Source organism: Melospiza georgiana, chromosome 6 (assembly GCF_028018845.1).
Source record: "Melospiza georgiana isolate bMelGeo1 chromosome 6, bMelGeo1.pri, whole genome shotgun sequence".
NCBI classification, from domain to species: domain Eukaryota; kingdom Metazoa; phylum Chordata; class Aves; order Passeriformes; family Passerellidae; genus Melospiza; species Melospiza georgiana.
The window spans coordinates 20,695,699-20,720,722 of record NC_080435.1 but is presented as its reverse complement, the minus strand read 5'-3'; the positions used below and the strand labels follow the sequence as shown (position 1 = coordinate 20,720,722).

General features: G+C 64.8%; 6 protein-coding genes across 6 annotated transcripts; 5 read left to right on the top strand and 1 right to left on the bottom strand.

The window, feature by feature from the left end:
- The first annotated feature begins 336 nt into the window (after positions 1-336).
- On the top strand, positions 337-3,320 carry MTCH2 (mitochondrial carrier 2). Its single transcript, XM_058025917.1, has 13 exons — positions 337-474; positions 562-646; positions 734-840; positions 964-990; positions 1,416-1,463; positions 1,545-1,602; positions 1,686-1,737; positions 1,827-1,886; positions 2,122-2,215; positions 2,331-2,378; positions 2,623-2,690; positions 2,915-2,990; positions 3,119-3,320. Exons 1-13 carry the CDS (start codon positions 388-390, stop codon positions 3,203-3,205), a joined length of 897 nt encoding a protein of 298 aa, XP_057881900.1. The 5' UTR covers positions 337-387; the 3' UTR covers positions 3,206-3,320.
- An 851-nt stretch (positions 3,321-4,171) lies between these two features.
- NUDT8 (nudix hydrolase 8) lies at positions 4,172-5,818 on the top strand. Its single transcript, XM_058025918.1, has 4 exons — positions 4,172-4,407; positions 4,476-4,608; positions 5,318-5,395; positions 5,468-5,818. Exons 1-4 carry the CDS (start codon positions 4,187-4,189, stop codon positions 5,696-5,698), a joined length of 663 nt encoding a protein of 220 aa, XP_057881901.1. The 5' UTR covers positions 4,172-4,186; the 3' UTR covers positions 5,699-5,818.
- Positions 5,819-6,122: 304 nt separating this feature from the next.
- Positions 6,123-8,608, bottom strand: NDUFV1 (NADH:ubiquinone oxidoreductase core subunit V1). The gene is made up of 10 exons (XM_058026392.1): positions 8,487-8,608; positions 8,320-8,402; positions 8,057-8,227; positions 7,800-7,983; positions 7,532-7,721; positions 6,990-7,202; positions 6,756-6,922; positions 6,600-6,681; positions 6,380-6,525; positions 6,123-6,306 (listed from the first exon to the last, which is right to left on the bottom strand). The coding sequence occupies exons 1-10, from the start codon at positions 8,538-8,540 to the stop codon at positions 6,223-6,225; spliced, it is 1,374 nt and encodes a 457-aa protein (XP_057882375.1). The 5' UTR covers positions 8,541-8,608; the 3' UTR covers positions 6,123-6,222.
- A 401-nt stretch (positions 8,609-9,009) lies between these two features.
- LOC131084888 (calcium-binding protein 2-like) lies at positions 9,010-11,449 on the top strand. Its single transcript, XM_058026653.1, has 7 exons — positions 9,010-9,267; positions 9,712-9,873; positions 9,989-10,019; positions 10,090-10,224; positions 10,295-10,404; positions 10,483-10,630; positions 10,711-11,449. The coding sequence occupies exons 1-7, from the start codon at positions 9,010-9,012 to the stop codon at positions 10,734-10,736; spliced, it is 870 nt and encodes a 289-aa protein (XP_057882636.1). The 3' UTR covers positions 10,737-11,449.
- A 681-nt stretch (positions 11,450-12,130) lies between these two features.
- CDK2AP2 (cyclin dependent kinase 2 associated protein 2) lies at positions 12,131-13,091 on the top strand. The gene is made up of 4 exons (XM_058026632.1): positions 12,131-12,308; positions 12,463-12,563; positions 12,656-12,788; positions 12,886-13,091. The coding sequence occupies exons 1-4, from the start codon at positions 12,218-12,220 to the stop codon at positions 12,951-12,953; spliced, it is 393 nt and encodes a 130-aa protein (XP_057882615.1). The 5' UTR covers positions 12,131-12,217; the 3' UTR covers positions 12,954-13,091.
- A 295-nt stretch (positions 13,092-13,386) lies between these two features.
- Positions 13,387-24,767, top strand: PITPNM1 (phosphatidylinositol transfer protein membrane associated 1). Its single transcript, XM_058026604.1, has 24 exons — positions 13,387-13,443; positions 14,004-14,111; positions 14,910-15,124; positions 15,198-15,319; positions 17,707-17,931; positions 18,005-18,319; positions 18,597-18,692; positions 18,800-18,907; positions 19,010-19,071; positions 19,142-19,386; positions 19,897-20,086; positions 20,190-20,297; positions 20,391-20,533; positions 20,759-20,937; positions 21,252-21,422; positions 21,620-21,769; positions 21,869-22,017; positions 22,091-22,201; positions 22,336-22,452; positions 22,660-22,808; positions 22,910-23,059; positions 23,397-23,580; positions 23,808-23,936; positions 24,042-24,767. Exons 2-24 carry the CDS (start codon positions 14,034-14,036, stop codon positions 24,306-24,308), a joined length of 3,663 nt encoding a protein of 1,220 aa, XP_057882587.1. The 5' UTR covers positions 13,387-13,443; positions 14,004-14,033; the 3' UTR covers positions 24,309-24,767.
- Positions 24,768-25,024: the final 257 nt, after the last annotated feature.

Below are 25,024 nucleotides of genomic sequence, written 5' to 3'. Positions count from 1 at the left end.
ATGCCTGTGGTGCTACCTTGGGCCTTGCCACCAGCGTGTCACCTCCATTACCTGGTGTCACCTCAGCCCTGCCACCATGGTATCACCTTGGGCTCTAGGGATGTGGTGGCTCTGCCACCCGGTGACTCCTCAGCCCTGTGACCCCGCTGTCCCCCCTGTCACCACGGTGTCCCCGCAGGCCCCGTGGGTGCCCCAGGCCCGCAGGCCCCGTTGCCATGGCAACACCCCCACGGCGCCTCCGGCCGTTTCCATGGCAGCCGCTGCGCCCAGGGCGCCCCCCAGCGGCCGGAATCGCGTCACGGCGGCGCCGGAACTCCCGGGAGGCGGAAGCGGAAGCGGCGGCAGCCGTGGCCGTGTCCTTCTGTGCCGTGACGCCGGGGCGGCACCATGGAGAACGCGGCTTCGCAGGTGCTGCTGGGCTCGGGGCTCACCGTGCTCTCGCAGCCGCTCATGTACGTGAAGGTGCTGGTGCAGGTAAGGGCGGGAACGGCGGGGTTGAGAGGGGGTACCGGGCCCGGTATCGGCCGCGCGGGGGATACAGCCTGCCCGTTCCCGCTGCAGGTGGGCTACGAGCCGCTGCCGCCCACCCTGGGGAGGAACATCTTCGGCCGCCAGGTGTATCAGCTGCCCGGCCTCTTCTCTTACGGTGAGTCCGCCTTGGTGGGGCCGCCCCGGCGCCGTCCCGGTGCCGCCGCGGGGTCCCCCCGGGGCTGACGGTCCCCGCTGTCCCCAGCCAAGCACATCATAAAGGTGGACGGGAGAGCAGGACTCTTTAAAGGCCTCACCCCCCGCCTCTGCTCCAGCGCCATCGGCACCGTGGTGCACAGCAAAGTGCTGCAGGTACCGGCACGGGCGGGGCGCTGCGGGAACCGGGGGTTCTGCCGCCGGGACGGGGGGACACCGGGGCCCCCTGGCTCCCCGCACGGTGCTGACCCTGCGCTGACCTTGCTCTTTGCTCCGCAGCGGTACCAGGAGGCCGAGAAGGCTGAGGTGGGTGCAGAGATGCTTCCCACAGGGAATGTATCCTCCCCTCCCCTCCTGTCTCCTCCTTTCTCCCTTTATTTCTCTGTTCTTCTAGTCTTCTCTTATCCTTTCTTTTTTTCTTTTCCTCATTCCTTTCTCCTTTTTCTCCTTCTCCTTCCCTCTTTCCTTCCTCCTCTTCTCTCTCTCCTTCCCTCTTTCCTTCATTCTGCTCTTCTGTCCTTTTTCCCTGCTCCATGCTTTCCCTCCTTCTTTTCCCTTTGTTTCTCTCCGTTCTTTCCTCCTCCTCCCCTTTCTCTTCCCTCTCTCCCTCCTTCCCATGGCCCCCGGATTTGGGCAGCCCCAGCCCTGCATCCGGAGCTTCCACCCCACTCTGGGGACAGCCTCCCCTCTCCGGGCAGCTCTTCCCCCCTGACTGCTCCTTCCCCCTCCAGCCTGGAGCCAGGAGGAAGGAGTCCTCGCTGGAGCAGGTGCTCAAGGAGGTGAGGAGCAGCAGGAGGAGGAGGGAGGCAGTGGGATGTCACATCCCTGTCCCCTCCTGCTGAGGCTCCCTTTGTTCCCAGACCTCCCAGGAGATGGTCGCCCGCTCTGCCGCCACCCTCATCACCCACCCCTTCCACGGTAGGTATCCCCCCACCCCAGGGCCCCGGGGGTGCAGTGCCAGGAGCCTCCTGTCACCCCCGTGTCCCCCCGTGTCCCCGCAGTGATCACCCTGCGCTGCATGGTGCAGTTCATCGGCCGCGAGACCAAGTACAGGTACGGCCCGGGGGCTCTGGGTGCTCTGGGGGGCCGGGAGTCCTGGGGTCCACCCCTGACCTTATCCCTCCTCTTCCTCCCTATCCTAGCGGGACACTAAGCGCCTTCGCCACAATCTACCGGGAAGAGGGAATCTTGGGATTCTTCGCGTGAGTGCCGGCAAGGCGGGGAGGGGCACGGCGGGGGTGTCAGCGGTGGGAAGGTCCCAAAGCCTTCCTGGGAGTACATTGGATCCCTCCAGCAGCTCTGGATCTCTCACCTGAGCATCCCAGCTCCCAGGGATGGCTGTTCCCTCTCACCCTGTCCCACACCAGCTATTCCCAGCTCTCCTCACAGCCCCATCCCAACCCTGGGCCGTCATTCCCACTGTTTGTTCCCTTGCAGCGGCCTCATCCCGCGGCTCCTCGGGGACATCCTCTCCCTGTGGCTGTGCAACATGCTGGCCTACCTCATCAACACGTACGCGCTGGAGAACGGGGTAGGCTCTGCTCCGGCATCCCCAGTGCCCGGAGCTCACGGGGGGCAGCTCCGGGGGTGTTCTGGGAGCCACCACCCCGCTCTGGGGGGACTCAGGTGCTGTTGCTCCTCCTCAGGTCTCCGCCATGACTGAGATGAAGAGCTACTCCCAGGCGGTCACTGGGGTGAGTACAGCCACGGGCAGGGAGCGGATCCTTTCCCTAGGGAGGGGTGTGTTCCTGGAATCCTGCAGCTGCCAGGGTGGGATCAGCTGGATTAGCCCACAGGCCAAGGGATGCTCCCTGGAGGACACGTGTGACCCTGTGGAGGTGGCAGGAGTGGGCTCCCCTCCCTGGGGAGAAACTCTGAGGGGTTCTCCCGATGTGGAGGGAAGAGGGAGTATCCCACTGATCCCCATTTTTCCTGCAGTTCTTTGCCAGCATGCTGACCTACCCCTTCGTCCTGGTCTCCAACCTGATGGCTGTGAACAACTGCGGGTGAGTCCCTGCTCCCACTGACCCTGCGTCCCTCTGCCCCAGATCAGCTCCTGGAACTGAAATTCCCAGGTGGAAAGGTGCTTCCAGTGCTCCACAGGGTTGATCCCTCTGTGCTTAAAGTGGGAGAGGATCGTTTTGGGGTTCAACCTGGTGTGGAGCTACAGAGGAATTGGGTCATTCCCGGATGGGAATAATTCCCTGTGGGTCTTTCCTCCCTTCCCCAGGTTGGCCGGGGGTCTCCTTCCCTATGCACCCACCTACTCCTCCTGGCTGGATTGCTGGAGCCAGCTGCAGAGGGAGGTAAGTGCTGGAGCTGGGATGCTCCAGACACCAGGGACACGGAGAGGAGCCAGGTGGAAGCCCCATGGGGTTTGGAGAGGCCACCCTGGACCTTTTGTGGCCCCTCCATGGTCATTTTCCCTTTCCAGGGCAACATGAGCCGAGGGAACAGCCTGTTCTTGCGCAAGGTTCCAGCAGGGAAGCGATATGTGTGGGAGGAGCAGAGGTTCCGCTGATTCCAGAGATGGGAGTGGGATTGTGGAGCCAATGGTGGGCTCTGGAAGCAAAGAATCATGGAGAGTGATGATTTCTATACAGTTTTTTAAAAATCATTTCCTGCTGAGAGCTGAAGATGCAGGTGTGAGAGTCTCTGTCCATGGGGGTTTCCTGGGAAGTGGGGCTGGCCGGTCACTAGCATTCCCTGACTTATCCAGGAGCTTTTCCCAACCTCAAACACCATTGAGGCTGTTTCCACAGCAGAAATTCCCTGACAAGCCCAGGCACCTGCTGACATGGAGGGCCAGTGGCACATGGGGGCTGTCAGCAGTAGGGGGAGTGTGTGCCTGGAAGGGGCTGTTGGATGCCTGGAAGGGGTTGTTGGACTCCTGGAAGGGTCCTTGCCAGGCCTGTGGGGGTCAGAGGTGAGCGTTGCACACTGGGCCAGAGGTTTGCACACCCAGGGGGTGTGTGGGGCTGGGAGCTGGGGTCACACAGCTGGCAGGGGCTGTCACACACCAGCAAGGGGGACACACTCTGAGGGGGTCATTGCACACCTGGCAGGGGCTGCTGCGCCTGTGATGAGGGATATGGCATGGCTGGAGCAGGTCTTGCACAGCCGGCAGAGCCGGAAGGTTGTCACAAAGCTGGAGGGTAGGTGGCACACCTGGCGGGAGTTGTTGCACACCTGGTGCGGCTGGAGCAGGACTGGCACACTTGGCAGGGACACCGCCAAGGTGGGACGTGGGTCACACACTCACACACCTGGGGGCGGCTGTCACACACACAGCCAAAGGGCTGCACGCCCGGGAGCGGCTGGCAGGCGGTTTCATACCCGGCCGGGGCCGTTCCGCACCGGGGGAGACTGTCGCCCCCCGGGCAGGGCTGCCCCACGCTGTGCACGGCCGGGCCGCGGCGGGGCGGGCTCGGTGCGGGGGGCGGTGCCGGTCCCTCCCCGCGTCCCTCCTCCCTCGCCGCTCCTCCCGCCCCGTGCCGGCGCCATGGCGGGCCCGGGCGGTGCCGACGGTGCCGGGGACGCCGGGGATGTGCTGAGCGGCGGCAGCGAGCGGCGGTGCCGGGCGCGGCTGGCGGCGGCGGGCGCGGGGGGCGCGGCGGCGGCGGCCGCGGTTCTGGTGCCGCTGTGCTCGGTGCGCGGCCGCCCCGCGCTGCTCTTCACGCTCCGCTCCCGCCGCCTCGCCGGCCCCCACAGCGGCGACGTCAGGTACCGGCGGGGGGAGCGGGCACCGGGGCCGGGCCGGCCCTGACCCCAGCCCCCGATCCCTCCCGCAGCTTCCCCGGTGGGCGGCGGGACCCGGCGGACGGGGACGCGGTGGCCACGGCTCTGCGGGAGACGCGGGAGGAGCTGGGGGTGGCGGTGGCAGCCACCAGCGTCTGGGGACAGCTTCGGACGCTGCCCGACCGGGTACCGGGGATCGGCGGGGCTTGGAGGCGCGGGGACAAGGGCGGGCAGGGACACGGGATGGGTTCAAGGTGACAGGGAAGGTGGCAGCGTCACGGGTGACAGGGGCAAGGCAACAGGGTCACGGGTGACGGGTTCGAGGTGACGAGAACAAAGGTTCTGGCGTGATGGCTTTGGGGTGACAGGGGCACAGGTGACAGGGGTTGTGGTGTCAGGAACAAGATGTGACAGGAATAAGGCCACAGGGACACAGAGGAGGAAGGGGTTCAGTTGACAGAGAAAGCAGTAGGGACACAGGGGACAGAGCAAGGGTTCTGGGTGACAGGGACAAGGCAAGGAGATGGGTGACAGGGTGCAGGTGACTGGGGTCCAGGGGGACAGGAACACAGGTGAGGGGGGATTGCAGGCAGCAGCGGATTGGAATGACAAGGAAAAGGCAGCAGGGTCATGGGTGACAGGGACAAAGCAACAGGGTCATGTGTGACAGATTCGGGGGGACAGGGATGTGGGTGACAGGTGTTACAAATGATGACGATTCTGGGTGTCAGGAGGGCATGGGTGACAAGAATTCTGGTCATTCAAGGTGAAAAGCCAAAAGCCACTGGTGAGGGGGTGACACACAGGGTGGGTGTCTGCACTGGGTGCAGTGGGTCAAGGCATGGGCACTTTGGGGAGGGGGTGTCACCCTGTCCCTCGCTGACACACCTTCCAGCATGGAATGACTGTGGCGCCCGTCGTGGCCAACCTGGGGCCGCTGGAGGCCTTGACACTGAACCCCAACCCTGATGAGGTGAGTGGCTCCTCCCCAGGGCTGCTCCCCTTCCCCTGGCAGCCGCTCCTGTCACTGTGGTCTGTGTGACAGGTGGAGGAGGTGTTCACCCTGCCCCTGGCTCACCTGCTCCGCGAGGAGAACCAGGGCTACACCCACTTCCGCACGGCCAGCGGCTACGGATACACCCTGCCCGTGTTCCTCAACGGCCCCCACAAGGTCTGGGGGCTCACAGCCATCATCACCGAGCTGACCCTGGAGCTGCTGCTGCCCGGCCGCTACCGCAGGAAGACCCACGTGCCCCCGCGGAAAGCCTCGGCCTGAGCGGGCAGGGGCAGCTGCAGGGTCCCTGTGCCTCGGTTCTCCACGTGCATGGGGAAACGGCTCCAAGCCCAGCAGGGATGTCACACACTGTGATTCAGTAAAAGCCATGTTTGGAACTGCCCTGGGCTCCGAGTTGTGGACTGTGGCCAGGACAGCTGTCCCTTGGCACGGGCACAGGAGGAGGAGTCTTGGTGCCACTGTGGCGGGGACAGGGAGTGTGGGTTCCCCAAGGAGGGGACTGTGTCTGTTAGTACCCCACAGCCATTGCCTCTGCCCCACCCCTAGCCTATGGAAATCCAGGATCTCCCCTCGGGCTCCATCTGTGTGACCCCATGATCCCTGGTGATCTTATACTCCAGGGGCAGCAGGACCTTGAGGCCCTCTGCCCTGTCAGTCCCCTTCTACCATGTAATGCCCACAGCAGAGCCTGGGAGCACAGCAGCATTTATTGAGAAGCCTCTGAGTGCTGCCAGCACCCCAGAAACCCCTTCCAAGCAGGACGAGGGAGGCGTGGTGGTGGATCCTTACGCCGACGCCGCTCGGGCTTTGCCCTCGTTGTAGCGCCGCATCCTCTCCTCCAGCTCGGGGCGGAAGTGGCGGATGAGGCCCTGCATGGAGCGGGGCAGTGGTTAACGGGGTGGGGGAAGGCTGCTGGCCCCTCCAACCCTCCAGGCCCCTCACCTGCACAGGCCAGGCCGCGCCGTCGCCCAGGGCACAGATGGTGTGTCCCTCGATCTGCTTGCTGATCTCCCAGAGCGCGTCGATCTCAGCAGCCTGTGCGTCACCCCGCACAAACCGCGCCATCACCTTGTTCATCCAGTCCACACCTGTGGGAATCGGGATGGGGATGAGTCCCTGCAGTGCCCCACCCTGCAGCCCCTCAGCCATGGCCCCCACTCACCTTCCCGGCATGGAGTGCACTGCCCACAGCTCTCATGCTTGTAGAATTCGATCAGGCGCGCGATGGCTTTGACGATGTCGGTCTGGGAAGAGAGGGAAGGTGAGGAAGGCAAGGGTCTCACCATGGCTGGGGGAGCTGGGGGAGCCCACCCCTCACCGATTTATCCATGACGATGACGGCAGCTGTGCCCAGCCCGCTCTGCGCCTGCACCAGGGAGTCGAAGTCCATCAGCACGGTCTCACACACAGACTTGGGCAGCAGCGGTGTGGAGGAGCCGCCCGGGATGACGGCCAGCAGGTTGTCCCAGCCCCCGCGGACGCCTCCTGCAAAGAGGAGGGTCAGGACAGGCAGCTCCGGCCCCGCTGCGGCCCGGCTCAGCGCGGCACTCACCGGCGTGTTTCTCGATGAGCTCCTTCAGCGGCACCGACATCTCCTCCTCCACCGTGCAGGGCGTGTTGACGTGCCCCGAGATGTTGAAGAGCTTGGTGCCGGAGTTCCGCTCCCGGCCGAAGCTGGCGAACCAGGCGCCGCCGCGCCGGCAGATGGTGGGGGCCACCGACACCGTCTCCACGTTGGCCACTGTGGTGGGGCAGCCGAACACACCTGGGGAAACATCAGGAAAAAATTCCTCCCTGTGAGGGTGGTAATGCCCTGGCACAAGTGGTGCAAAGATGCTGTGGCTGCCGCATCCCTGAAGTGTCCAAGGCCAAGTTCAACAGGGCTTGGAGCAACCTGGGATTGTGGTATGTGGCCCATGGGAGTGGGGTGGAATGAGACAGCTCCCTTCCAACCCACACCATTCTATGGAACAGTGGGAGCTCTTAATGGACGTGGTGTTGGCTGTGGTGTTGTCCCTGCAGCAGGACAGTGTCCTGGGGACAGTTGTTTTGGGGTGGCAGCTGGGAACTGGGGACAGAGCTGTGGCGCCGTACCCACGTCAGCGGGGAAGGGGGGCTTGAGGCGGGGCTTCCCCTGCTTGCCCTCGATGGACTCGATGAGCGCCGTCTCCTCCCCGCAGATGTAGGCGCCGGCACCGCGCACCACGAACACGTCAAAGGCGTATCCCGAGCCGCAGGCGTCGCCGCCCAGCAGCCCGGCCTCGTAGGCCTCGCGGATGGCCACCTGCAGGGGGCAGGGGGTGAGCCCGGAGCGCCCCGAGCCCCGCCGGGCTGTGGGGGGGCTGTGGGGCACTCCCCGCACCTGCAGGTTGGAGGCCTCGTTGTAGAACTCCCCGCGGATGTAGATGTAGGCGGCGCGGGCGCCCATGGCCCGTCCCGCCACCAGGCAGCCCTCCAGCAGCTTGTGCGGGTCGTGCCGCATGATCTCCCGGTCCTTGCAGGTGCCCGGCTCGCCCTCGTCCGCGTTCACCACCAGGTACTTGGGTCTGCGGGGAGCTCACGGTCAGCGGGGGCTCCCCGCAGGCCGGGGCCGCGCTACCGGAGCTGTGCCGGTCTCACCTCCCGTCCGAGGGTTTGTTCATGAAGCTCCACTTGAGCCCGGTGGGGAACCCGGCGCCGCCGCGGCCCCGCAGCCCCGAGGTCTTGATCTCGCCGAGGATCCAGTCCACGCCCTTGAGCAGGATCTCCTTCGTCTTGTACCAGTCCCCGCGGCGCAGCGCGCCCCGCAGCCTGCGGGCACCGGGCACGGTGACCATGGCACGCTGGCACCGGGCACGCTGGCACGGGGCGCCGGCGCTCCCCACGCTGCTCCCGCTACTCACCGCCAGTCGTGCCGCCCGTAGAGGTTGGTGAAGATCCGGTCCTCATCCCGCAGCGACCCGAACTGCGTCTTCTTGGGCGCCGTCTGCGGGGACACACGGATTCAGCCCCGGGAACACTGGGAGCGGTACCGCACGGTCCCGGCGCTCCCCGCCCCGTCCCCGCTCACCGAGAAGGAGGCGGCGGGCAGGCGCCGCAGCGCCAGGAGCTGCCTGCCGGCCATGGCGGGGGGCACCGGCACCGGGACCCGCCGCCGTCACCTTCAGCCGCCCCCCGGTGACGTCACGGGGAGCGCCGCCGGCGCTGCAGTGACGTCACGAGAGAGGCCGGCCCAGTGTAGGTTTGGGGCGGGGCCGGAGCGGGGGGCGCGGTCACAAGGCGGGCTCGCGGCGCCGGGGGGGCGTGGCCTGGCTGTTGGCGCGCCGGCACGTGCCCCGCGCCCGGCCCGGGTCGGGTTTCGGTGCTGAAACCGGAGCCCCCCGTCCGCCCCCCCCCGGAGCCCCCCGGGGCGCCCCGCTCCCCCCCCCCAGCGCCCCGGGGGGTCGCTGCGCTCCACCCGATCTCCTGTGCACCGCGGCGGGTCCCGGGGACGGCGGTGGCCTCGTCCCTGCGAGGGACGGGCGCAGCTCCGGGGCGATCTGGTTTCTCCTGCTCGGTCCCGGTAGTGGGGAGAAGGAGCAGGAGCGGGCGGGATGTTCTTTCTCTTCCGCGGCCCGCAGCGGCGCGGCCCTGGCAGCCCCGCGCCCCCCGCCTGCCGGGGCACCCCCCGGCGCCACGGCCCCGGCCGGAGAGGGGCCCGCGGCTCCCGGCCGGCCCCTCGGCTCAGGGGTCCCGGCACCGCCGGCACTGCGGGCAGCCAGGGCAGATTAAGCCGTAGTGGTGCGTCCCCCGTGGAGCTTCAGCGGGCTGCCCAGGAGCCGGAGCCCCGGCCGCCCCCCGCTTTTGGGCAGGTAACCGGCGGCGGGGACGGGCCCGGGGCACGGTGGGTGCCGGGGATCCTGCGTGCCTTCGCAGGGAGGCTGCGGGACTGGGGAACAGCTGGGCGGCTGCCCACATCTGGAGCAGGGCGGCCGAGCGGGGAATAATCCGGAGGATTATGCACGCGGGCGCGGCACCCACCCCCCCGCGCCTGCCCTGCATATCCCCAGATATTCCATAAAAACCTCAAATCCCCGGTGGCAGTCCCGCGGTCTGCGCCAGCCGGCCCCCCCGGGGCCAGGCATGTCCTGCGGCGCGGGGGCAGCCCCCAGCCATGGGCAACTGCACCAAGACCCCTGAGCGGCGGCTCCCCAAGGCACGGCAGGGCTGCGGCACCCGCGGGGCAGCAGCAGGAGGAGGAGGGGGGGGGTCCCTGCTCGGCCCCCCCTCGCCGCTGACGCCTGCTCCACCCGCAGGATGGGAAGCCGCGCTCGGGCGCTCCAGGCTCCGGCGCAGGGGACCCTGAGGACGTGCTGGACGCGGCGCAGACCCCCCCGATGCAGGGATACTCGGTGCTGCAGGGGCTGGTGGGGCCGGCCTGCATCTTCCTGCGGCAGAGCATCGCCATCACCCAACGGGTACGGCACCGTCCCTCCCCTCCCCACGTGCTCCCGGGGGGCGCAGGGCAGAATCCCTGTGGGATCCCCGGGAGCAGGACCCCTCTTTCGTCTCTTCCCCTTCTCTCTTCCCCAGGACCGGGAGCTGCGGCCCGAGGAGATCGAAGGTGAGCTGCTGGGGAGGGGGTCCCGCTCGGGTGGGTGGCGGTGCCGGTGGTGACGCTGTGGTGTCCCCAGAGCTGAAGCAGGCGTTCCGGGAGTTTGACAAGGACCACGACGGTTACATCAGCTACAAGGACCTGGGCGAGTGCATGCGGACCATGGGCTACATGCCCACGGAGATGGAGCTCATCGAGCTGTCCCAGCAGATCAGTACGTGGTGGGGCAGCGGGTGCCTGTCAGTCCCTGCCCCTGCCCCCCTGACACCCCTCTCCTGTCACAGCCGGGGGCAAGGTGGATTTTGATGATTTCGTGGAGCTGATGGGCCCCAAGATGCTGGCGGAGACGGCGGATATGATTGGGATCAAGGAGCTGCGTGACGCCTTCCGCGAGGTATGGGGACAGTGGGGACAGACAGGTAGGCTGCCAGCGTGCCAGGGGTGGCCGGTGGCAACGGGACCTTGTCCGTAGTTTGACAGCAATGGGGACGGACAGATCAGCATGGCGGAGCTGCGGGAGGCCATGCGCAAGCTCCTGGGGCAGCAGCTCAACTATCGGGAGGTGGATGAGATCCTCAAGGACGTGGATCTCAATGGCGACGGCCTGGTGGACTTTGAAGGTAGGAGCAGGGAAGGGGCCAGGAGCGCTCCCAGGGACAGCTGGGATGTTCCAGATGTGTTCCCCCTCCTCCCCCGGCAGAGTTTGTGCGGATGATGTCGCGCTGAGGGCGGCGTGTGCCAACGTGGGACCTGAGCCCCCCGTGCCTTACAAAGACGAGGGGGCCATGGAGGGACCCCCAGCTCCAGGGGCTGGGGCAGTGCTGGCACAGCGGTGCCCGTGCCCGGGGTGAGGCTGGGCGCCGGGGCTGCTCCAATGCTGAGCTCTGACCGTGGCGGGAGGCACCGGGGCCGAATTCGGGACCCTTCTCTGCACAGGCTCGGCCGAGCTTCGACTACTCTCGCCCTCATCTCTGCTCTCTCCCTGCATCATCCCCCTTCCCACCTGGACCTCACCCTGAAAGTCACACTATCGTGGTCCCCTCTCCTTCAGCTGTGCCCCATCCCTGCTGCTCATCCCTCCAGCCTCCATTCCCACTCTGTGTGCCGCACTGAGCCCCTCAGGCTCCCCCACGCCAGGTTTATTGCGGACTGCAAGCATAACCCGCCCTGCCACCACGGTTTGAGCTCAGACCCGCCCCAGACCTGCCTAGGGTGAGGCATCCGTCCCCTTTTGGGGCTGGCACAGACCCTCATGGATGTTCTGGCAGCCCTCAGCACAGGGGAGACTCCCGGCAGCCCAGCCAGGAGACCCTCCAGGGGTGAAATAAAGCATTACTGGGTGGAAGGGCCTCAGCCAGCTGCAGGCAGGGCTGCTGTAGGTACCCTCCCTGCCCTGGCTGCAGTTTTGGGGCCAATTTTGCCCTTTTGAAATGATAAAACTCTCTGTACGGACTTTTGGCTTGTGTTTTATGTTGTTTCCAAAGAGTTTATTCGTGGTTGTTCCATCCACTGCTATTCCCCAAAACCCTGGACTCCCACTGTGCCTCACGGGAGCCCCCCAGGGAGCCGGGACCGCGGGCACAGGGCTCTGGGGAATGTGCGGCCGGCGGGTGGGGCCTGTTCCCCAAAGTCCGGGCCGGTGTTCACCCCCGCGGAGAGTCGGGACGCCCGGACCGACGGCGGCTCGGGGCTGTGGGGTGACACGGGGGCTCTTGGCGGCGGGGGGAGCGCGGCGGTGCCGCTCCCGGTGCCCCCCCCGCGCCCCCGGGGCGGCGGCGCCCGTCAGTCACGTGACACCGAGAGAGGCCCCGCCGAGCGAGGGGGCGTGGCCCGCACAGCAGTCACGTGGTCGGATAGGCACCGAGGGGCGGGGCCGACGCCGCGTGTCTCCACGGTGACCGGCCGGCGGGCGCGCGGCGGCGTGATGACGTCGCGCTCGTGACGCGCCTGCGTCATCACCGCGAGCGCCGGCGGCGGCGGCGGAGGGGGGAGAGACCCGGGTCAGGCCGGGGCCGCGCAGCACTACCGGGAACCGGGGCCGCTGCGCTCCGCTCCGGTTCCCGGCTTCTCGCCGGGCCGAGCGGGGCCGAGCTGAGCTGAAGAGGGGCGGGCACCGGCGATACAACCGGCGGGGCGAGCGCGGGGGCCGCACGCCGACCCCCGCCGCGGGGCTCCAGGGATCCGGGAGCGGCGGGCGGCCGTCGGGGATGTCCTACAAGCCCATCGCTCCCGCCCCCGCTACCCCCGGAGCCGCCAGCGCCAGCCCCGCCCCGCCGGGGCCCGGGGCACCGTCCGCCGGTGAGAGAACGCCGCGGTAACCGCGGGGGACGGGGGGCACCGAGAGCGGAGAGGGACCGGAGGGATGGAGGGTGGTACCCCGGGAAGGGATGGTACCGGATCAGGGTGGTACCGAGGAAGAGGGAGTGCGGCCGTGACCCTCAGTTTCTCGCAGCCACGAGTGTCCCGTCGCCCTCCGGTTCTGTCCCTGGCGCCGCCGCCCCTTTCCGGCCGCTCTTCAATGACTTCGGGCCGCCGTCCATGGGCTACGTGCAGGTGAGGCGCGGCGCCGGGGCCGCCCGGGCCGGGTGCGGCGGCGGGGGCGGCCCCCAGCCCCTCCGTCCCTGCTTGTCCCCCTGTTCCCGCAGGCCATGAAGCCCCCCGGGGCGCAAGGCTCGCAGAGCACCTATACGGACCTGCTCTCGGTCATCGAGGAGATGGGGAAGGAGATCCGGCCCACCTACGCCGGCAGCAAGAGCGCCATGGAGCGGCTGAAGCGGGGTAGGGGCAGGGTGGGGAACCGGGTGCCCCCGAGGCTCCTCAGCCCCGCGGGGAGCCGCTGGAGGTGATACGAGGTGTCCCTGTGCTTCTCCCGCAGGGATCATCCACGCCCGGGCGCTGGTCAGGGAGTGCCTGGCAGAGACAGAGCGAAACGCCCGCACGTAACGGCAGCTGCCGCCCGGGAGCCCCCGGGACCTCCCGGTGGCGGGGGCGGGGGGGCCGCCGTGCTGCCCGAGCCCCCCCTCCCCGCGCTCTCCGCTCTTTATAAATGCGTGTTTTTATAAATAAAGGACAATGTTGGAACTTGGCCTCGGTGTGTCCCCGCGGACTGGGTCCCGATGGCGATGGTGGGACGCGGGGTAGAGGTGGGGGAGTCGGGGGGGGTTTGGAGCCGCGCTGGGTGGGTGTCGCGGAGCTGAGAGTGCAGGAGTGATCGGACCACTCGTTGATCACTTAAAAGAGTGGCTTTTAAAATAAAACACCGGGTTTTTCCGGGGGCGGCGGTGCCGGTACACGCGGAGCGCCCGTGAGTGGCGCTCGCTGCCTTCCGCTCTCTGACGTCACGGGCCCCCCCCTCACCTCCATACGTCACGGCTGTCGCCGTGGGAACGGGCTGTGATGTCACGATCCGAGGGGCCGGTGCGGAGCGGCGCAGGTTTGGTGGGGCCGGGGGGCGGCGGGGACCGGGCGGGCGGGCGGGGGGAGTGGAGGGGGCCGCGTTGCCATGGCAACGGAGCCGAGACCAGTGGGGCCGAGCCGGGCCGAACCCGGGGCCGAGAGGGGCCGAGCGGTACCGGACTGAGCCGAACGCGGGACTGAGCCGGGCCGAACCCGGAGCCGAGGGTGGCCGAGCGGTACCAGACTGAACCGAACCGGGAGCCGAGCGGTACCAGACTCCGCCGAACCCGGGGCCGGGCTTTTCCGAGCCGGGCCGAACCTGGGGCCGAGCGGTGCCGGGCGGTACCGAACTCAGCCGAGCGTGGTGCCGAGCCGGGCCGAACCCGGGACCGAGCGCAGCCGAGCGATACCGGACTGAACCGAACCCGGAGCCGAGCGATACCGGACTCAGCCGAACCCGGGGACGGAGCGGCTCCGAGACGGGCCGAACCCGTACCGGGCTGAGCTGAGTGCGCCCCGAGCGGTTCTGAAGGGGTGCCGAACCGGCCCGAGCTGTCCCGGAGCCGGCCCGGTCCGGTGTAACGGAAACCCCCTCAGGAGCTGCCCCCGCTGTGCCCCGCCGCCGCCATGCTGATCAAGGAGTACCACATCCTGCTGCCCATGAGCCTGGAGGAGTACCAGGTGGCCCAGCTGTACATGATCCAGGTGGGAATGCGGGGCTGAGCGTGAGGGCTCGGGGGAGCTGCGGGGCTGAGCGGGGGGACCTGGGGATGCAGGGTCTGGGGGGTGAGCCTGGGGGCTGCACGGGTCTGGGCTTGCGGGGCTGAGCCTGAGGGGTGTGGGGACCAAGGGCCGAGCCTGATGGGGTGCACAGAGCTGTGGGGCTGGGCATGGGGAGCTGGAGGGGTGCAGGGATCTGGGCACTGTGACTGAGGGGTGCACAGGGCTGTGGGGCTGGGCATGGGGAGCTGGAGGGGTGCAGGGATCTGGGCACTGTGACTGAGGGGTGCACAGAGCTGTGGGGCTGGGCATGGGGAGCTGGAGGGGTGCAGGGATCTGGGCACTGTGACTGAGGGGGTGCAGGAGGCTGGGAGAGGCTGGAGAGTGTGGCCTGAGGGGTGTAGAGGGCTGTGGGGAGGCATGAGGGATGCAGGGGCTGAGCCTGAGGGTGCACAGGGGACTGTGAGGCTGAGCATGGGGTGCTGGAGGGTGTAAGGGGGCTGTGGGGCAGAGTGTGGGGAGCTGTAGGGCTGAGCATGGAGCCTGGAGGGGCACGGTAGGGGGCTGAGGCTGATCCCAAAGGATCACCCTTGCAGATTGCAGGGGTTTCACTGAGGCTCCGGGCGGGTTTGGGACCAGCGAGCCAAGCAGAGGGTGCTGTGAGCAGGTGTGGGGCCGGTGGATGCCGGCACATGGGGCAGGAGTGTACACGGACCCTGCGCCCCCGTGGGGGTGGGGTCTCGGGGCTTGGAGGGGCCGCACCGAGCCATCGTCTCTGTGCAGAAGAAGAGCCGGGAGGAGTCGAGTGGCGAGGGCAGCGGCGTGGAGATCCTGGCCAACCGGCCCTACAGCGATGGCCCTGGGGGCAGCGGCCAGTACACCCACAAGATCTACCACGTGGGCTCCCACATCCCCAGCTGGTTCCGGGCTCTGCTCCCCAAAGCCGCGCTCCAGGTGGAGGAGGAATCCTGGAATGCTTATCCCTACACTCGCACCAGGTGGGAGCTGGGAGGCGGCGGGGTGGGCTGCAGGACTGGCCGTGCCCCTGGGCTCAGTCCTGTGCTCCTCCAGGTACACGTGTCCCTTCGTGGAGAAGTTTTCCATTGAGATCGAGACATATTACCGCCCGGATGCAGGGCAGCAGACCAACATCTTCAACCTGAGCGCCGCGGAGAAGAGGCAGAGGATTTTGGGTGGGTATGGCTGGTTTGGGGAACGGGGCGGGACTCTGTGGCTGCTGGGATTCCCACATAATGCTTTTGGGATGGGTGTGTGGTTGTGATGGGACCTTAGGGACTCAACTTCACTCTTCTTGCTGGCCCTCATGTTTTAGGGATGCTGGAAGGGAAGAGCTCCCTGGATCCTGAGCTCTCTGCCCTAGGTTCCCTGCTCCAAGCTCCCTGCCTGCTCCCTCTCAGCGCTGCGAATTAAGTTCCACATTAAAGATATTTTCAGGGACAATTTTGTCCTCTGCCTCTTCCCTTGCCTCTATTTCTGTTTGCAGCTTCTCCTTTCTAGTGCCAGCCTACTCCCCTCTCCTTCCGTGTCCCACCCTTGTTCTGGCATGGATTTGCCTTCTCAGTCTCTCCTGGTGTAGATGGGACCCCTGGGTCCTGTGAGGTGTTTTGGATCAGCTGGAGCAGGGAGAGCTGGAAAAGCATGTCCCCATTTTCCTACTCCCTGCCCTGCTTCCCCTCTCCCCAGGGCTTTGCTCCAGTTCGCTGTCTGCCTCCTTTGTGCTGGGATGGTGGGCAGAACGGGGAGCTCGGGGTGGGATTCTTCCCTGTGCACAGAGTTCCCATTCTCAGTGGTGTTGGACATGGTCAGTTCAGGCGCCAGAGTGTGGAGTGTGACGTGCTGCCTCTTAAAATGGAGGCCCAAAATAGGCACTCGGAGGAAATGATTCATCTGACCTATTTCTCTCCCCGGCTCTTGCGGCACTGGGGATGTCCGGCCGGGATACCGATGGCTGCGACCTGGGGGCAGGAATTCTGCCCCTACTGCCCTCAGGAAGCCACCAGGGCCAAGCAGACGGCATCAGGGCATGGCCCCGTGCCCACTGCCTGGTTTTCCACTCTCTGTGCCCGTCCAGTGGGCATTCCACAGGGCACTCAGCATCTCCAATGGCTGCTGCCTTCCACAGAGAGGAGGGTTGAAGTGGGTCCAGCCCCAGTGTGGATCCCACTGGGATTTCTCTGCCCTGGTGTCTTGTAGCACTGACAGATTTAAACCCCTCTCCCGTTTCAAAGGGCAATGGAAAAACATGGTCTGGGCGATCCGCAGGGATAACTGCTTCCTTGGCAGCTTTCTCCCAGTGGCAAAAGCAGAGGGAGTTGGATTGTGATGGGAATGACACTGCCAGGAGCTGCTTGGGGACAGCAGGTCCTATCCCAGCTCTTTGCTGCTATTATCCAAGATGCTTGGCATCATGCTGTGCATTGCGTCATTTTTGTGGATTCAGGGCATCTCTCGTTTTCTTTTCCCCCCCTTTTTTCAGTCCAAGCTGGAGGAAGTGAGGCTGACAGCACCTTAGGGACATCAAGGAGGGCAAATAAATGGGCTTGTCACATCCTAGAATTGGGGACAGGGCTGCAGGATGGTACTGGGAATGAGTGGGGTGCCCTGGGATCCCCCAGACCATGACCTGGAGACAGGGCTGGAAATGCCAAATTCTAGCAGATTTTGTGCTGGATTGAGCCCGAACAGCTGTTGGAGCGTGTTTTCCTGGGTGTCCTTCAGGACCCTTTCTCTCATCTTGGGAGGTCATCCTCATTTGGGGGGAGCTCACCCTCATTTGGGAAAGGTCACCTTTGTCTAGAGATGGGGCTCATTTCCTTTTCCCCACCCCCAGGTCTCTGGAGGCTCCTGTGTCACATGGTGGTTTTGCTGTGCCCTGGTTTTGGGGGACCCTTGGGCTTTTTGGTGGGGAGCCAGGAACTGTGCCAACTTTTCCCCATGTGCTTTCCCTGTTGTAGCCCCCCATGTCCCCCAGGGTGGCTGGGATCACTCTGCAGCTGCCAGATCTGCCAGCTGATGTGTGTATGTGTGTCAGCCTCAGCTCTCCCCAGCTCCCAGACCCTCCCTCCCTGTGCTGCTCCCTGGGGTGCTGGATTGGGATCCCACGTGGGGACAGAGATGTCTTTGGCTGCACTAAGGGTGTCTGTGATGTTCCAGCCATGGGATTTTATATGTTCTATTAGGAAATTCTTGCCTGTGAGAGTGGTGAGGCCCTGACACAGGGTGTCCAGAAAAACTGTGGGTGCTCCATCCCTGGAAGTGTCCAAGGCCAGGTTGGACGGGGCTTGCAGCAGCCTGGGATAGTGGAAGGAGTCCCTGCCCATGGCAGGGGGTGGAATGAGATGATCCCTAAGGTCCCTTCCAACCAAAGCTATTCCAGGTTTCTATGATTCCAGAACTCCAAGATTTTAGAATTCTCAGACAGAGAGTGTTTGCTGCCAGCTGCGTTGGGTGCATGGCTCATGGGAACAATTTGACCTTAATTTTGTCCCTTTTTCCTTATTTTCGTACCTATGCCCCCTTGCCAAGCGCTGCGGGGTGACAAGCGCCGTTTCCCCCACAGACACCATCGACATTGTGCGTGATCCCATCTCCCCCGGGGAATACAAACCCGAGGAGGATCCCAAGCTCTACCACTCATCCAAGACGGGCCGGGGGCCACTGGGGGATGACTGGCTGGAGGCAGCAGCAGCCAGCGGGCCCCTCATGTGCGCCTACAAGCTCTGCAAGGTGGAGTTCCGATACTGGGGGATGCAGTCCAAGATCGAGCAGTTCATCCATGACGTGGGTGAGTTCAGACCCGGGGGTTGCTGGAGGATCATTTTGGGCAGCCGTGGGATCACACTGGACTCTGCCCCCAGGCTTGAGGAAGGTGATGCTGCGCGCCCACCGCCAAGCCTGGTGCTGGCAGGACGAGTGGACGGACCTGACGATGGAGGACATCCGGCAGCTGGAGGAGGAGACGGCGCGCATGCTGGCACAGAAGATGGCCAAGTGTGGCGAGGGCGAGGAGCCACCCGCGGCTGGGGTCAGCCCCGAGGGGCAGCCGGAGCCAGATGGTCCTGGCGTTCAGGAGGAGGCTGAGCTGCAGGCAGGGACCGATACCCCCTCGGATGATACCTTTGCCAAGCAGTGGTCCACCTCCTCCCGGTCTTCCTACTCTTCCCAGCATGGAGGTGAGACCAGGTCCGGGGTGGTTTTGCCCTGGATGCTGCAGTTCTCTATAGGAGATGTGTCAGGGGACTGTTTTGCCTGGCTTGGGTCTCCATGGCTGGGGCTCTGGGTTTCCTAGGGATGGTCACAGATCTCCCAAGGAGGGATTCTGAGGGACACAGGGATGGCTCCAGATCTCCCTGTGCATCTGGGTCCATGACCAAGGGGGAGCTGTGGGGCAGGAGAGGGGGTCTCTCTCGCAGCAGGGGGCTGTGAGTGCTGACCCCCCATGGGTGGCAGGGGGCGTGTCTCCTCAGAGCCTGTCGGAGTGGCGGATGCAGAACATTGCCCGGGACTCGGAGAACAGCTCCGAAGAGGAATTTTTCGATGCCCATGGTACTGGCACCATGCTGGAACAGGCTGGGTGGGGGCAAGTGCATCTGAGGATGGGAATGCAGGCACAGGGGTGTCCCCCCACCCACGCTTCCCTCCTGCCTCTGCAGAGGATCTGTCTGACAGCGACGAGGTCTTTGCCAAGGAGATGACCAAGTGGAGCTCCAATGACTTCTTGGACACCCTTGAGCGGCCAGCAGAGCTGGATGAGGCACTGGGTGAGCTCTGGGGGTGCTCTGGCCCCAAATCCTGGGGTGGATGTCCTGGGACAGGCCTGATTCCCACCTGGAGACCCCAGCTACCTCACTGTGTGCTTACAGGGGATGGAGCCAGCGCTGCCAAGGGAGATGGTGAAGGATTGGGAACATCCAGCTTCCCTGAGGTGCGTGTCTCCTCCCTTGGGCCCTGCCCTCCTGCCATGTCCCCCAACTTGACTGCTCTCCTTCCTGCAGGGAGGCACGGCAGAGAGCACGGAGCAGATGTGCCGGATCCACGCGCTCTTCCTCATCCTCCACAGTGGGAACATCCTGGATCAGGGAGCAGGCGAGCCGGGCTCCAAGCAGGCGGATGTGCAGACTCTGGCAGCCACCTTTGATGCTGTCACCCGCGTCCACTTTCCCGAGGCACTGGGACATGTGGCCCTGCGCCTGGTGCCCTGCCCGCCCATCTGTGCTGCAGCCTACACCCTTGTCTCCAAGTACGGATTCCCACTGGGAAAGCAGGGGGCCGGGGAGCTGGTATCCTTGGAGAGGGGACTTCACTTCTGGTGGGACATTAAGGACTGGAGAGGGGGTGGAGGTTAACTCCTGGTGCAGTGTCTTGGGCCAAGACAGTGTTGTGTGATGAGATGGGATGGCATACATATAATTCCTGGTGTGGTATTCCAGGACATGCAGGTATTTTGGTGTGGGACGAGGACAGTGGGGTAGGATGGGATGGGATAGGATGGGGGATAACTCCTCATGCAGGTTCCTGGGTTGAGCAAGCATTGTGCAGAGAGATGGGGACATCAAGGCAGCATGAAATGGCATGGAATTGGATGGAATGGGGTAACTCTGGATACAGCATCCTGGATGAGCAAGTGTCTCGTGATGGGAGGGAACAGGATGGGGATTACTCCTGGTATGGCATCCGGGATGAACCAGTACCATGCAGTGGGATGAGGACATCAGAACAGTCACGTTCATCCCTCACTGTGTCCCCTCAGGCTCAGCCCTTACAGCCATGACAGGGACAGCCTGTCCAGCAGCCAGGACCACATCCCACTGGCAGCACTCCCACTGCTGGCCACCTCCTCAGGCACCTACCAGCAGGCCGTGGGCACTGTCATCACCCGTGCCAACCAGGCCTACACAGCCTTCCTGCACTCTGGAGAGGGCACTGGCTTCTGTGGCCAGGTGAGGTGGAATCTGGGGGGAAGCTTGGCTCTGGGGTCCAGCTGTGACCCTGCATGGAGGGTTTGGGGGTTTCACCCTCCTCAAGGATCTGTGGTCTCTGCAGGTGGTGCTGCTGGGGGACTGTGTGGGTGGCATCCTGGGATTTGATGCTCTGTGCCAGAGCCGGGCGGGCTCGGGGGGCAGCCGGAGCAGCAGCCGCCGTGGCAGTCTGGTGAGTGCCTTGCATTCCTACACCCCCTGGGGAGGGTTTGCGGGTGCACTGGAGGCTACATGGGATCTGGGTGTTTGCTGCCTTTCCCTGCAGAGCACAGAACCCATCTCCCCAGAGCAGTGTGGTGGCCTGGACCCGCTGGCTGATGGGACAGAGGGAGCGCCAGTATTGGGCCAGGCCAGCCCTGAGGCCCCAGGGGCACAGGGGGACAGCCAGCAGCACAGCTCCACAAGCAGGTGAGCCCAAGGGCGATGGTTGGCTATACTGTCCTTTATCGAAAGGGCACAATTCCCATTTGCTCCAGGCTGGGAAGGAGCATTTCATGGAGGCTACCTGCCCTGGGGGGATCTTACTGGAGCTCCTCTGGGATAACAGGGCCACACCAGGCACAGCTTTGCCTTCAGGATGGTGGGAATCGATGTTGCCATCCCTCCCCATGCCCACTGTCTCTGCTGTCCCAGCCTGCAGGCCAGCGAGGCCCCGCTGGAGGCAGAGGCACCCCGGAGCAGTGCCGTGGCGCTGGATGGGGCAGAGGGTGCCAGCACCCGCCTCGAATTTAAGGTATCCGGCTTCTTCCTCTTCGGTTCCCCACTGGGGCTGGTGCTCGCGCTGCGCAAGACCGTCATGCCTGCTCTGGATGGTGAGCATCCCTGCCTGCCACGGTGCCAGCCCCTGACCCTCCCTGCAGGGCTCAGGTCCCTGAGTCATGCTCACCTGACAAGCCTGAGCTCCTCAGGACCAACCCAGAGAGCCCTGCTTGGGTTTGAGCCCCTTGCATGCCCAGCCCTGGCTGTGTGGGTGTTGGTGGGTGGCTGAGTGTTCCTGCTCTGTGCCAGCCTCAGCCTATCTCTGGTGCCCCAAATTTCCCTGTCCAGCCTTTCCTTTTGCTCTGTCCTGCTTTACCCCTCCTCGGTATTTTGCTCCTGGTGCCCCTGACCCTGCTCTGTGCTGCAGTGGCCCAGCTGCGTCCTGCCTGTGAGCAGATCTACAACCTCTTCCACGCCGCCGATCCCTGCGCCTCCCGCCTGGAGCCCCTCCTGGCCAAGGCCTTCCATGCTGTGCCCCCGCTCAGCGTGCCCCGATACCAGAAGTACCCCCTGGGTGATGGCACCTCGTCCCTGTTGGGTGAGCAAGTTCCCACCAGGCTGGTGCCAGGCACCCTGGGGCCACATCAGGGTACCCAGAGCACCCACATCCTGGGTGGGTGCGGGTAGGGGGATGTGCAAGCCCTTCCCACTGCTCTGGGGCTCTACAGGAGGGGTGTTTTGGAGTGGTGTGTGTCCCCAGGGGCTCTGGGTGTGCTCACCCAGCTCTCTCTTCAGCGGAGGCCCTGCAGACACACTCTGCCCTGTTCCTGCCCAAAGTGGATGTGGCTGCTCCCCCTACCCCGACTGGCAGCTTTGGGGGCTTCTGGAAGGGCAGTGAGCCGACAGAGCCCCCCACTCCTGCCAGCACCAGCGAGGTTGTCAAGAGTAAGTGTCATCCCCACCCACCCTATCCCATGTGGACACCTTAGGCAGCCCAACAGGGGATGAGGTCTGGAAAAGGCTTCATTCCAGCTCTCCCTGCAGTCCTGGAGCGCTGGTGGGGCCCGAAGCGCATTGACTACTCTCTGTACTGCCCCGACGCCCTGACTGCCTTCCCCACCATCACCTTGCCCCACCTCTTCCACGCCAGCTACTGGGAATCCTCCGACGTGGTGGCCTTCATCCTGCGCCAGGTACGGCGGGCCCGGTGGGGTGGGTGGCAGGCCGGGGCCGACGGAGGCTGAGCCGGTCCCGCGCTGCCGGCAGGTGATGGAGAAGGAGGGGCCACAGCCTGCGGAGAGCGAGGAGAGCTCCATCTACAGCCCCGCCATCCCGCGGGAGAAGTGGCAGCGCAAGCGCACCCAAGTGAAGATCCGGGTATGTGGCCAGCTGGAGGCCACCTGGGGCATCCTGGGGTGTGTGGGTTCTGGGACAATCCTACAGCCCTGTGGTGTCCCTGTGGTGCCTCAGGAGCTCCCCCAGGAGCTGCTGAACATCCCATGTGCCTGCAGAACGTGACGGCCAACCACCGTGCCTGCGATGTCATTGTGTGCGAGGGCAAAGCGCAGGTCCTCAGCGGGCGCTTCATGTACGGACCCCTGGACGTGGTGACACTGACTGGGGAGAAGGTATTGCTGGGCTCAGGGGCCACCAGGACCCCTCAAACAGGGTGGGATGTCCAGGACTGGGCATAGGGCTGGTGTCACCCACAGCAGGGGAAGGATATGGTTAGCAGGACCCTGTGTAGGGTGGCGGGAGAAGGTTGTAAGGACTTGTGTAGGGATGCAGCAGGATGTGGGAGTCCAGCCTCTGCCCAGCCCATCTCCCTCTCTCAGGTGGACATCTACATCATGACACAGCCACTGTCAGGGAAGTGGCTGTACTATGGCACCGAGGTGACGAGTGGCAGCGGGCGCGTGACCTTCACCATCCCTCCAGACAAGGCTCTGGCCATCGGGATCTACCCTGTGCGCATGGTGGTCAGGTGAGGCGTTGCCTCAGTGTCTCCTGCAGCCCTTCTGGCAGAGCTACACCTGCTGCTCTGGCAGGAGAGCTGGTGCTGAGCCACCATCTCTGCCTTTGCAGAGGGGACCACAGCTATGCTGAGGCGTACCTGACCGTGGTGGCCCGTGGCACCGAGTCTGTTGTGTTCAGCATCGATGGCTCCTTCACTGCCAGCGTCTCCATCATGGGCAGTGACCCCAAAGTGCGAGCCGGGGCTGTGGACGTTGTAAGGTGGGTGCCCTTCTGTCAGCGATTTAGTTTCCCCATCTTTCATGGTGTGACAACTCAGCTGCGGAGTGTCAGAGCAGGGACAAGGGGCAGGGTATTCCACCACTCCCTTGCCTCCAGCACAACATCATCTCTGTGCTGGTGCCCTATTGTGGAAAATAATCCTGTCCAAGTTTAGATGTGGTCCCCAGAGCTCTGCTGGGCCTTCTCCTTGATAAAATCCCTGGGAGCAAGGAGGTTTTGGAGGCAGCACCCATACATGCTGTACTGGGAGATCCCAGCTCCCATAGCAGGACTGTCTCCACACAGGCTCCTGGCAGCCACCCATGTCCCCTCCTAGGCACTGGCAGGACTCGGGGTACATGATCATCTACGTGACGGGGCGCCCCGACATGCAGAAGCACCGCGTGGTGGCCTGGCTCTCACAGCACAACTTCCCCCACGGCGCCGTGTCCTTCTGCGACGGGCTCACCCACGACCCGCTGCGCCAGAAAGCCGCCTTCCTGCAGAGCCTGCGCACCGAGGTGGCCATGGGGGTGCTGCCGGGACACAGGGCTGGTGCTGGGGTGGTGGGGGCTGTGCTGAATCCTGGTGGGGATGCTGGGAGCTGGACTGCATTGCCATGGCGGAGCTGGAAGCTTCTCGGGGCAGCTTCCAGCCATCCCTCTTAACATGAGGGTGTCCAAGCCCTTAGGGGTAGCTGTCCCTGGGAAAGGCTGTTCCTTGCCCTAATGCTCTTGTCCCTGGGCAGGCAGAGATCTCCATAGTCGCTGGCTACGGCTCCACCAAGGATGTCTCCGTCTACAGCTCACTGGGACTCGCGCCAGCACACATCTACATTGTAGGACGGGCCGTCAAGAAGTTCCACAACCAGTGCCAGGTACGGTGGTGGCAGGGCTGGGGACAGACTGGGGACATAGGGGATGATGGCTGACCCCACCAGCCAGCCGTGGCCACTGGCTCAGGCTGTCTGTGTGTCCTGCAGTTCCTCTCTGAGGGTTATGTTGCCCACCTGGCCCAGCTGGAAGCCGCAGCCCTGGCTCACTCCCCCAAGGGCCCCCCACGGCCTGTGCTGGGCAAAGGCACCTATGGCTGCCCGGCGCCTGTCGACTTCCTGCGGAAGCAGAGCCAGCTCCTGCGCTCCCGGGGCTCCAGCCAGGCAGAGCGGGATGGGGGGCCCCCCTCAGCACCCCCCGGCTTTTCCCGGACCAAGCCCCGCAGCATCAGCCTCAAGCTGGAGGGTGAGGAGTGAGGGTGGCACGGCCATGTCCCCCTTCTGCCACATCCCTGATTTCCCAGCAAGGAGCACCTGGGGACAGAGCTGGTGCTGGGCCATGAGGCCATCGCAAGGAGATGAGGGTGCTGGGTCCCCTGAGGCCAGGGGGTGCTGGGACAAGGCTCAGAGCTCCCCAGAGGACCAGAGTGATCCCCTCAGGGCAGGGCCACCCTGGGTCCTCCCTGCTGCCCCCAGCCCCGTCCCCTCTGGTCCTTTGGGGCCGTTGGGCAGTGCCCAGTGGGGTCTGCACCCCAGGGTCATTATCCCTGTGCAGAACTGGGGCTGTGGCTGTGCCCCAGAGCGAGTGGCACCTCCCCACCTATTTATTTCCGTCCGGTGTCACAGCGCAGGGCTGGGTTGGGGTTCCAGAGTGGTTCCTCTGTTCCCCCCCCTTTCGTTTTGGTGTTGAATAAAGAGATGTTATGACAAGGTGCCAGCACCCACGAGTGTGCTCTGTGCTTGTGGCTGCAGGGTTCCCATCCACTGGAAAAGCCCTGGGGAGCCTCCAGGGACACCATGTCCCACAGGGAGATGGCTGTGGGGCACAGCAGTTGGGTCACAAGCAATTTAGGACAGGGAAAAGAGCCTGGTGTGTGTGGGCTGTGCCGATGCTGATACCTTCCCCCTCTCCAACGTGGTTTCCCCTCATTCTACCTCTAGCAGCAAATTTTTGTAGTGACCAGGGTGTGTGA

Excerpts from the sequence above, each read along its gene's own strand:
- MTCH2 (XM_058025917.1), top strand. The coding sequence starts at position 388 with ATGGAGAACGCGGCTTCGCAGGTGCTGCTGGGCTCGGGGCTCACCGTG. Across the intron at positions 991-1,415 it reads AGGAGGCCGAGAAGGCTGAG|CCTGGAGCCAGGAGGAAGGA; the intron begins GTGGGTGCAGAG and ends TTCCCCCTCCAG. Across the intron at positions 1,887-2,121 it reads GGAATCTTGGGATTCTTCGC|CGGCCTCATCCCGCGGCTCC; the intron begins GTGAGTGCCGGC and ends GTTCCCTTGCAG.
- NUDT8 (XM_058025918.1), top strand. The coding sequence starts at position 4,187 with ATGGCGGGCCCGGGCGGTGCCGACGGTGCCGGGGACGCCGGGGATGTG. Across the intron at positions 4,408-4,475 it reads CCCCACAGCGGCGACGTCAG|CTTCCCCGGTGGGCGGCGGG; the intron begins GTACCGGCGGGG and ends TCCCTCCCGCAG. Across the intron at positions 4,609-5,317 it reads TTCGGACGCTGCCCGACCGG|CATGGAATGACTGTGGCGCC; the intron begins GTACCGGGGATC and ends CACACCTTCCAG.
- NDUFV1 (XM_058026392.1), bottom strand. The coding sequence starts at position 8,540 with ATGGCCGGCAGGCAGCTCCTGGCGCTGCGGCGCCTGCCCGCCGCCTCC. Across the intron at positions 8,228-8,319 it reads TACGGGCGGCACGACTGGCG|GCTGCGGGGCGCGCTGCGCC; the intron begins GTGAGTAGCGGG and ends CGGTGCCCGCAG. Across the intron at positions 7,984-8,056 it reads AACAAACCCTCGGACGGGAG|ACCCAAGTACCTGGTGGTGA; the intron begins GTGAGACCGGCA and ends AGCTCCCCGCAG.
- LOC131084888 (XM_058026653.1), top strand. The coding sequence starts at position 9,010 with ATGTTCTTTCTCTTCCGCGGCCCGCAGCGGCGCGGCCCTGGCAGCCCC. Across the intron at positions 9,268-9,711 it reads CGCCCCCCGCTTTTGGGCAG|GATGGGAAGCCGCGCTCGGG; the intron begins GTAACCGGCGGC and ends CTCCACCCGCAG. Across the intron at positions 10,631-10,710 it reads CGGCCTGGTGGACTTTGAAG|AGTTTGTGCGGATGATGTCG; the intron begins GTAGGAGCAGGG and ends CTCCCCCGGCAG.
- CDK2AP2 (XM_058026632.1), top strand. The coding sequence starts at position 12,218 with ATGTCCTACAAGCCCATCGCTCCCGCCCCCGCTACCCCCGGAGCCGCC. Across the intron at positions 12,564-12,655 it reads CGTCCATGGGCTACGTGCAG|GCCATGAAGCCCCCCGGGGC; the intron begins GTGAGGCGCGGC and ends CTGTTCCCGCAG. Across the intron at positions 12,789-12,885 it reads CATGGAGCGGCTGAAGCGGG|GGATCATCCACGCCCGGGCG; the intron begins GTAGGGGCAGGG and ends CTTCTCCCGCAG.
- PITPNM1 (XM_058026604.1), top strand. The coding sequence starts at position 14,034 with ATGCTGATCAAGGAGTACCACATCCTGCTGCCCATGAGCCTGGAGGAG. Across the intron at positions 14,112-14,909 it reads CCCAGCTGTACATGATCCAG|AAGAAGAGCCGGGAGGAGTC; the intron begins GTGGGAATGCGG and ends GTCTCTGTGCAG. Across the intron at positions 23,060-23,396 it reads GGGGCTGTGGACGTTGTAAG|GCACTGGCAGGACTCGGGGT; the intron begins GTGGGTGCCCTT and ends GTCCCCTCCTAG.